At 40.1% G+C, this 10,681-nt stretch overlaps 1 protein-coding gene across 2 annotated transcripts in view; it reads right to left on the bottom strand.

Moving 5' to 3' along the window:
* Positions 1-202: 202 nt before the first annotated feature.
* Positions 203-10,681, bottom strand: part of MPC2 (mitochondrial pyruvate carrier 2) — a 31,818-nt gene continuing 21,339 nt past the window's right edge. For both annotated transcript variants that reach the window (XM_040451759.1, XM_040451758.1), the window contains exons 4-6: positions 5,212-5,296; positions 4,594-4,705; positions 203-524 (exon numbers count right to left, since the gene is read on the bottom strand). In XM_040451759.1, coding sequence (XP_040307693.1) covers positions 488-524; positions 4,594-4,705; positions 5,212-5,296 — 234 coding nt within the window. In that variant the 3' untranslated portion in view covers positions 203-487. The remainder of the gene's footprint in view (positions 525-4,593; positions 4,706-5,211; positions 5,297-10,681) is intronic.

Below are 10,681 nucleotides of genomic sequence, written 5' to 3'. Positions count from 1 at the left end.
TATTGACTGTAATTCAATAACTGAGAAATCTTTTGTTACTCTGTAGCCATACAAGAATTGCTAGCATTCCACTACCCATTTCTCACTCTCTTTAGCTCTATTTCCTTTTACTTCTAGCTATTTCACCACCCTTCCCTGTAAAAGAGATAATTTAACCTTTCAACTCTCTCTGGTTGAGTAGTACAGAAGAAAGCCAAGGGTATGTAGGAGCAAGTATGATTTATTTGCGGCAGAGAGTAGAAAAAAAATGTTACTAATAGCCATAGATACATTCCTTAAGTCATATACAAAGAAACACTGTTATTAAAAGTTTGTTTTATTTTTCTGTGAAATTGAGTATTAGCCCCCAGTTTACAGTCTTTTTTTTTTTTTATGGCTTCCAAACATTAGCACAGTCAATATCACCTCATCAATAACCAAATAATAAATCAAATTAGTCCCAGTGGTTATATGCCCACATCTAGATTGTTCGGGTGGTCAGGAACTCTTAGTTGTTTGCTTTAGCTTTTAGTTCTTGGTTATATCTATAAAGGAAACAGAAAAAGAATAATTATGCATCACCATAGATAACTATGTAATAAGAAGGGAATGGGAGGCATATTCCCTGTCTCCTTTCTCACTAGTCAAGAGGCTGTATGGTTTTAGCTACACTCTTCTCAGGGGCTGGTGGGTGAAACAGGCAGAAGGGAAAGTGACCTAAGGATTTTATTTGCATCTGGCTTCCAACTGCCAAAAAGTTTCAACAACATAACTGACAAGTAGCTTCCTATACAAAAGTCTTATTTTGGTATTTTTATTCTTGAACTGTAACAGTGTAACAAACATGTGAACATACAAATAAAATTTAGCAACATGTGGTCATCTGGAACTTTATAATCATGGAACATCTTTCCTAAGAATAAAATGAATCGGGGATGAGATCCTAAGCACTAAAAATAAAATATACTTTTTAAAAAATAAAATAGACTTTTGTGATGCTGACAGGCTACTGAGTTTTTCAGCAGTTTGTAGACACTGGGTTAACAGAATAGTAAAGCTAAGGCCTATTTCTTCAATTCTCATTAATCCAAAGAAGAATTAACCACCAAGTTAGAGTCTTTCCCTTCTACAACACCCAGAGCTTCATTTACTATTCTGTCCCAGATTATAAGGGTGGAGAATAGAACACAAGAAGTATCTTTTTCCACAAAGTCTACCAGAATCCCAGATTTCTCTAAAGGTTCTGATTTCAAATATCCCATGGTGCCTGTCTAAATGCTCCAGAGTCCAACACTTTTGAACTAGATCTCCCAATCTACTGTTGTGACTGAAAACAGTGCCGAAAATCCTTTTGTCAAACTATCTGTGTTTCCACTTTAGAGATAATAATTCCAAATGTTGCATTCAGTGTGTTTGCAGCCCTCCCATTATGGCCTAATATAAAGTTAAAATGCAACGGTGGATGAGAAAAATACTCGTGAAGAAAGTCACCGTACAGACTGAAGTTTCTACCAATACAACTAAGCTCTAAAAATGCTTTTTGGATGTGCGGTAGAACAAGTGAGTGATTCATCATCCATCCATTCTGTGCTAGAGGATAATGAAAGGATTCACGTGTCAAGCTAGGATAGCAAAGATGAGAAAAATGAAGGACAGAATGCCTTCTGAAAGGAAGGCAAATTATAACTGAATATTGTCCATTTCTTTAGTATGGAGATCATTTAGTTTTTTTTAGCCAAAGAGCACTGTTTTGCAATTTAGGAAGGTTCTGTGGTTCAAGCGAAGCCGGAGCCTTCATCTATGCTGAGCTCGAGGCAGAGTGTGAACCAGTCACTGACAATATTAACTACCGAGTACAAACAAGCTTCGCAGACATAGTGGGCTCAGCTCCAGACCACCACGATAATGAATATTTTGTGAATGAATCTTCAAATGAATACTTTAGCTTCCCAGTTCATACAAAAGTGACATTTACGCTATGCTGTATTCTATTAAGTGTGCAATCGCAGTAGGTCTAGGAAAAAAAGTACATACCTTGATTTAAAAACATTGCTTAAAAAAACGCTAACCATCATTTATGTTTTCAGCAAGTCGTAATCTCTTTGCTGGTGGAGGGTCTTGCATCAACGCTGATGACTGCTGACTGACCCGGGTGGTGGCTGCGGAAGGTTGGGGTGGCTGTGTTTTCTTAAAACAGGACAACGAAGTTGCCACATCAACTGACTCTTTCACAAATGATTTCCCTGGGGCATATGATGCCATTCGATAGCACCCACAGTGGAACTTCTTTCAAAACTGGAGTCTATCCTCTTAAACCCTGCCACTGCTTTATCAGCTACATTTATGTAATATTCTAAATACTGTACTTTGTTGTCATTTCAACAATCTCCACAGCACCTTCACCAGCAGATTCCATCTCAAGAAACGCTTTCTTTGCTCATCCATAAGAAGCAACTCCTCATCCATTCAATCCTGTGATTGCAACAATTCAGTCCCATCTTCAGGCTTCGCTTCTCATTCTAGTTCTCTTGCTGTTTCCACCAGATCTACAGTCACTTCCTCCACTGAAGTCTGCAACCCCTCCAAGTTATCCACGAGGATGGAAATGGACTTCTTCCAACCTCTTATTCATGTTGATATTTTGACCTTTCCAGGACTATTCTTAACGGCACCAGGATGGTGAATCCTTTCCAGGTTTTCAATTTACTTTGCCCAGATCCATCGGAGGAATCACTCTCTATGGCAGCTATGGCCTTACAAAAGATAGTTCTTAAATAAGAAGACTTGAAAATCAAAATGACTCCTTGATCCAGGGGCTGCCGAATGGATGTTGTGTTAGCAGGCATAAACACGTGAATCTTGTTGTACGTCTCAATCGGAGCTCTCGGGTAACCGGATACATTGTACATGAACAGGAATATTTTGAAAAGAATCTTTTATTCTGAGCGGCAGGTCTCCACAGTGGGCTTAATATTCAGTAAACCACGTTGTAAATCGAGGTGCTGTCACCCAGGCTTTGTTCCATTTCTAGGGCACAGGCAGAAGAGACTGAGCATTATTCTTAAGGTCCTCAGGATTTTCGGAATGGTGCATGAGCACTGGCTTCAACTTAAAGTCACCGGCTGCATCAGCCCCTAACAAGAGAGTCAGCCTGTCCTCCGAAGCTTTGAAGCCAGGTATCGGACTTCTCCGTAACTGTTAAAGTCCCGGAAGGCATCTTCTTCCAGTAGGAGGCTGTGTCACCCACATTTAAGATGTGTTGTTTACCGTCGTCGCCACCTTTGTCATCGTGCTCCATCTGCTGGGTAACTGGCTGCAGCTTGTCCGCCAGCACCTGCTGCCCCACCTTGCGCTGTATGTGGCGGAGACGGCTTCTTTCCTTGACCCACAGGAACCGACCTCTGCTGGCTTCAGACTTTTCTTCTGCAGCTTCCTCACCTCTCTGAGCCTTTCAGAGAACTGAAGAGAGCGAGGGCCTTGCTCTGGATCGGGCCTTGGCTACCGGGAACGTCGTGGCCGTTTGATCATCTGTCCAGACCACTAAAACGTTCTCCGCATCAGCGATGAGGCTGTTAAGCTTTCTTATCGATCGTGCGTTCACTGAAGTAGCACTTTTGATTTCCTTCCAGAACTTTCCCTCCGCATTCACAGCGTAGCTAAATATTCGGCACAAGAGGCCTACCTTTCGGCCTATCGCGTCGGCTTTCAGCCTGCCTTCCTCACTAAGCTTACTTATGTCTAGCTTTTGACTTAGAGTGAGAGATGTGCATCAGTTGCCTTTCACTTGAACACTTAGAGGCAAACTGTAGGCTTATTAATTGGCCTATTTTTACTATTGTTGCGTCTCAGGGAATAGGGAGATCTGAGCAGAGGGAGGGAGATGGGGGAATGGCCCAGTCGGCGCAGTTAGAACACACAACGTTCACCAGTGAAGCTCACGGCCTCATTTGGACGTGCTTCGTGGACCCCCAAACAATGAGAGCAGTAAAATCAAAGATCACTGACCACAGAGCACCACCACAAGATTGTGAGAATGACCAAAATGTGGCACGCAGACACGAAGGGAGAAATGCTGTTGGGAAAATGGTGTCGACAGACTTGCTCGACGCAGGGTTGCCACAAACCTTCCATATGTAAAAAGCGCAACATCTCTGAAGCACAATGAAGTGGAGTGAAACGAAAATGTGGGACGCCTACAAACAGTTTTAAAAATATTCATAGGATACTTTCTGACAAGACCCGTAGCCTCACGCCAAACATCATTTCCAACCACTACATAACCACACCCATTTTATTATCTATAATTGAAAGCGAGCGTTTAAAACGTTCATGGAGAAAATTACTTAGTATTTCGTAAATCATGTCTGTTGTCTTAAGACAGATTCTGTGAATGGGCTGTATTTCTAGATAATGCACAGTCAGATTTGAAACCTATGTAGCAAACATACTGCTTAACGCTTTGAACTTAAGCCCCCAGATTTTTCTAGAAATTTCTGCTTCAGGCCTATTCCATCTTAACATCATACATGAATCTTAAAAAAAAAAAAAAAAATGCACTGCCATCTGGGTGGCTTCGGAGGCAGATTTCTCTTTTTACACCTTTGGTGGGCTTACCTCCAAATACGAAAGAGCTGAGAGGCCCCTGCTGCCCCCACGAAGAAATTAACAGCAAACAGACTCCAGTTTTTTGGAATAATTACAAGTGAGTATCTTGACCAAATAAACCCTGTTGAAACAAAAGATTTTTTTTTTTTTTTAAAGCACAGGTACTGCTGCAATATCTTTTGAACATTCTGTATTAGAGCAACATAATTATAAGACCGTGACAACATAAAGCAGGATAAAAGAAAAGCTATGCTTTGAGACTTTAATAAAGTTGCTATAATTCAGTGTTACACAAAATACGCAGTTCTTACATCAACAGGGAATCTTTACAGGGCAAATGAATATTAACCAACTTTTTTTCCTACTTGCAAAAATATGTTCGTGGTAAAACAAACAAACAAACAAACAAACAAACAAACAAACAAACCAACCAAAAACCCACGCAGATACTTATTCACAGTAACCCTCTTATCGAATAATTAACTGCCCAACGAGAACACTGTTAACTCCTTTGTGTGTGAGTGCATGTGCGTTTCAAACGTTAAACCGTTAAATAAATTGATGTAAGACAAAAACAAAAATACTGAATGCCCTAAATGGAACAGGGAAAATGCTCATTTAATTTACCTGTAGCCATGAGAACAGCAGACTGAGCTGTGCTGAGTTTCTCTGCAGGTCTGGCCATGTCAGCCAGCCCAGCACACACGAGGCCCTGGAGAGACACATCAACACACAGCAAGAAAAACAGCCTCATGAGTGTGCAGTCATAGTTCTTCACTTTATTTAGTTATTTTTAATGTTTATTTATTTTTGAGACCGAGAGAGACAGAGCATGAACGGGGGAGGGGCAGAGAGAGAGGGAGACACAGAATCGGAAACAGGCTCCGGGCTCTGAGCCGTCAGCCCAGAGCCCGACGCGGGGGCTCGAACCCGCGGACCGCGAGATCATGACCTGGGCTGAAGTCGGACGCTCAACCGACGGAGCCACCCAGGCGCCCCAACAATTCCTCATTTTAAATAACACATAAAGTTTCAGAGATTTCCACACGATAGTAGCTATGATTTTAGTATCCGCGCATTAAGAAAATATATACGTCACCAAAAACTACAATGAGTTCAGGGCTGCTTTTCGCATTTGTGTCTTGTTAACCACATCAAGTGGCCTCATATATTTGAAAATTAGTAGTGTGTGCGTATTCTTTTTTAATTTCGTTAAAAAAGTAACTATGTTTGAAAGTTATTAAGAGAGAGAGAGAGGGAGGAGAGAGACAGAGCATGAGCAGTGGAGGGGAAAAAAAGAGTGGGGGACACAGAATCTGAAGCAGGTTCCCGTCTCTGAGCTGTCAGCATTGGGCCCGATGCAGGGCGTGAACTCGTGAACTGTGAGATCATGACCTGAGCAGTAGTCAGTCTCTTAACCAACTGAGACACTCAGGTGCCCCTGCGTGTGTGTATTCTAACAAATAATACTTTTTTCCACATATGAAATTATATATATATATATTATTATTATTATTTTTTTGGCTCTCAAAAAATTTGCATGAGTGGGGGAGGGGCAAAGGGAGAGGGCAAGAGAGATTAGAATCCCAAGAGGGTTCTGCACTCAGCATACAGAGCCTGATACAGGGCTTGATCTCATGACTGTGAGCTTGTAGCTTCAACTGAAATCAAGAATTGGATGGATGCTTAACTGGCTGACCTGACCACCCAGATATCCCATAGTTATATATTCCTTTTTTTAAGAAAATGTTTATTCATTTTTGAGAGAGAGAGGAAAAATGAGCATGGGGGAGGGGCAGAGAGAGAAGGGGACAGAGGATCCGAAGCAGGCTCTGTGCTGATCGCGGCCAGCCCGATGGGGGCTTGAACTCCTGAACCGCGAAATCATGACCTGAGCTGAAGTCAGATGTTCAACCCATTGAGCCACCCGGGCGCCCCCAAAATTATATATTCTTCATACATGTTGGAAACCACTGGTGTGGTGGATGCCTAAAAGCTGTTTAGGCATTTATGTAATTTGTATAGCGTCCTCCTTTCATGTTTTGGTCAGTGTTAATTCTTTTCTAAAAGTGGAAGTATCTGAAAAGCTCTGTTATAATTTCAGTTTCTTGGCTGGATAATTTTTCTTTAATGTCAAAGGATACATGGTTATTTCTCCCCTGCTCTGTCTTTAACATTGTTATGTAATCATCCTACTAAAACCCTACCATCAGCATCACTCAGAAAGTTCAGTAATGAGTCTTTGGTTATGCTGGTTATGCTTGGTTATGCTGCTCTATTGCAGAGATAAGAATATGTAATAAAATGATCTTTATTGATGAAAAATTCAAACCTACACAAAATAAAAGGCGAGTACAAAGAACCCCTACATACACATCACCCAGAGTTAAAATTCTGCCACATTTGCTTCACCTCCCCTCTTCCCTTTTATCCATTTTTTATTTTATTTATTTATTTATTTATTTATTTATTTATTTATTTATTTATTTATTTTTTAAATGTTTATTTTTGAAGGAGAGAGACAGAGCATGAGCAGGGGCAGGGCAGACAGAGAGGGAGACACAGAATCCGAAGCAGGATCCAGGCTCTGAGCTGTCAGCACAGAGCCTGACGAAGGGCTTGAACCCACAAACCATGAGATCATGACCTGAGCTGAAGTTGGACTTAACTGGCTGAGCCACCCCAGGCACTCCTATCCTTTAAGTACTTTAAATCAAATCCTAGATGTCATTAAAGAATATGTCTTTAAGAAATTATTTTTAGGTTTTATGGAGTTTCTGAAAGATGCTCTCACATGGAAAATATAAATCAGCAAAGGAGTTTGCTCCTAAACAGAACACAGACATACTTGTGAATTTATACACAAATTTAAGTCAAGAACAAAGGGTTTTGAATTAATAAAGTCAGTAGGTCAAGAAGGCAACGATTCTGATTTAAAAGGGGGCAAGTGGGTAAGCAGGGGTACAACCAGATAAATCATGGCTAATGCGATTTTGCCTCTTGTTAACTTTCACCCACAGTCCTGTGATTTTTCTCCCAAAAGCTTCCTAATCATCCTTCCTCCATTCTTCTTCTAGGTCCCCATGTACATTTTTTCCATTTCATATTTGTTCTACTTCTACGGGGTGGAATACTGCCTTTGAAATGGGGAACAAAGGGGTTGATTTCTGCTATTGACCTACTGGGTCCACGTATTATACTGAGGCTTGCTGCACAGATCTATGAACACTATAGGCTACATTCTAGCATCTTCTTTTAGAAGAAGTCAGTGGTCATGATTTATTTATGCTCACAGTATACCCTTTATTTTTCTGGGACACCTTAGTAATTATTCTCTCCCACAAAGGTCTTGAGCTCTCTTTCTACTTCTACATCATTCTAAGCTTATGTAAATTAGCTTAGAAAATCTCACTGTGGGGAGGCTAGGTGGCTCAGTTAGCTGAGCTTTAGGACTCTGGATTTCGGCTCAGGTCATGATCTCTCATGGATCTGATCTCATGGTTGTTGGGATTGAGCCCCGCACTGGGCTCCGCCCTGAGGGCACGGAGCCAACTTGGGATTCTGTCTCTCCCCTTCTCCCTGCCCCTCCCCTGCACTCGTTCTCTCTCTCAATAAATAAACATTTAAAAAAAGAAAAAAAAAAAAAGAAAATCTCACTGTGAATCTATTCTCCATCACTTACTAGCTGTGTGACATTGGTCAGATTACATAACACTTTGTCTTAAATTCCTCATGTATAAAATGAGAAAACCAGTAGCTACCCTTGCAAAAATGATATGTGATTAAATGAGACAATATGCACAGGTGCCTGGTAAATACTATTATTAACAACAAGAACAGACAGCTTTTGTCTGTAGAGTAACAGAGAAAAAGGAATGTTAGTTTTCTGTCCTTTCCTGCATTACTAGCCTTAAGCTAGGAGGCAGCAGGTCTGTACTCGTTTTCACCTTTATTATGAAGCTTATTCAAATAATAGAACTACATAGATTTTATTCAGAGAGTGGTTAGAAAAACAACAAGATTGTGTAAAATATTCTCCAACATACAAAGAAAATACCAGGTTAGATCTACAGCGACTATTTTAAAGGTGGTCATTTAAGTGTGTAAGTGCATAGGCTTTGGAGTCCAACAGACCTGGGGTTTCAAGTCTTGGTTGTGCCCCTTACCACGATGGTATATTCAGTCATCTAGCTCTTTGAACCTTAGTACCCCTACCTGGAAGATGGTAATAATATTTAGTAATATTTGCTTCTCAGATTTTTTTTCTGGTGAAGATCAAATTATGAGACCATGTATCAGATAATCGAATATAGTTTGGTATTTAGTGGACTCAAGTCAGCTCCCTGTTTCCATTAGTTAAAAAATGCTCTTCAAATTATCTAAAGCCCAGGACTACGGTTCTTTTTGGCATCTGATTATCTCCACTGGGTGGGGTAGATATTCCTCAGATGGTATAAAAACCTTTTTTCTTTCTTTCCTTCAATATTTTCTCCTCTATTTAAAAAAAAAAAAAGTCTCAGGATGCTTTTCGAGGAGTTAAAAAAATGAGATACACCACTATAGAATATTCCAATTCCCAAATGCTTAGAGACAGCAAAGCCCTCAGGATTTTTAAGCCATTAATTAATCTACATAAATAGTCCCAGCTGGAAAAGCAAACAAATAGGTATTAAAAATCTGCACGGATAATCTTAAAATAGCTTAATTTATTCTTAAGGAGAAGAGGAAATAAAAAAAATTAGCTACACAAAATGGTCTATTATTTGAGAGGTAAGTATAACCCTGTTTGTACAAAAAGACTATGAACAAAGATAAAAGCTCTCTTAAGTGACCTTCACAGAATAGTTTCCCAGGCTAGCCAATGATCTCCATTCCTTCTGTAAACAAGCTAACAGAGGTCCAAAGGCATGCTGGATACTCATGGTTTTTCATTCTGTACTGCATTCATGAATTTTTGCTCCCACCAGCTGAACTGAACTTTTGTCAACTTTGCCCTTAAACCTAATGTAACCTACATAATTTAATGAACTATCAGGGAATCACATGAAATACAAAAGAGGTTGTCATTTTTATGAAAACTAAGTGACTGCTCTGGAAAGACTGAATAAAGGCAAGTTGCTGAAGCCTGCGGTCAAATGCGGTGAGAACAAGACAGATATAAAAAGACTGGGTGGGAAAGCCATAAAGATCCAGCAGATTTCTGTTCTTATGCTATTATGAAAAGTGTCTGTGAACTTGCTTTGCTTTAAACAAAACTAAAGTAGAAACTTCTTAAAAACTTTTTTTTTTTTTGTTTAAAGTATCTCTACCCCCAACCTGGGGCTCAAACTCACTACCCTGAGATCAAGAGTCGCATGCTCTTCCAACTGAACCAGCCAGGCGCCCCTAAAATGGAAATTATACAGGATGCATTACCGCATAATTCATCCAAAACAGAACATGTGGAAATGAGTGGATCCATACACAAAGAAAAGCTTTAGCCCTATAGATGACTGGCAAATGAGTGTCTCTTAAGTTAAAAGAAAATATTTAAGATATATAACTATTGTTTTTTTTTTTTAAATGTTTATTCATTTTAGAGAGACAGAGTGTAAGCAGGGGAGGGGCAGAGAGAGGGGAAGACACAGAATCCGAAGCAGGCTCCAGGCTCCGATCTGTCAGCACAGAGCCTGACGTGGGGCTCGAACTCACGAGCTGTGAGATCATGATGAGCCGAAGTTTTATGCTTAACCGACTGAGCCACCCAGGCACCCCAGCATTGTTTTTTAGGATTATCCATTTTGACCTCAATGATTAATTATTTGCTCTCAGCAAAAGTAGTTAAGAAGGATTCCACTATAGTTAAATGTCTGAAAGTATAGTCTGAAATTCTTAATACAGAACATATGTCCCCTGGAGTAGTAACGGTTATGTGTCATGGACAGGCTACCATAGATGAATTATTATCATCTGCTGCTATGCCATCATCAGAAGACTATGTATGATTTCAACATGAACTTAAAATAGATATTTTTAAAGGAGACAGAGAGCCCACAAGGCACATGGTGTATATCATATTGTTAATGTTTCAAAACTTTGTTCAAACCCTTTGTCGATG

The sequence above is a fragment of the Herpailurus yagouaroundi genome, unplaced genomic scaffold (assembly GCF_014898765.1).
Source record: "Herpailurus yagouaroundi ecotype Mexico unplaced genomic scaffold, PumYag 205, whole genome shotgun sequence".
NCBI lineage: Eukaryota > Metazoa > Chordata > Mammalia > Carnivora > Felidae > Herpailurus > Herpailurus yagouaroundi.
This window is presented reverse-complemented; position numbering and strand designations above follow the sequence as displayed.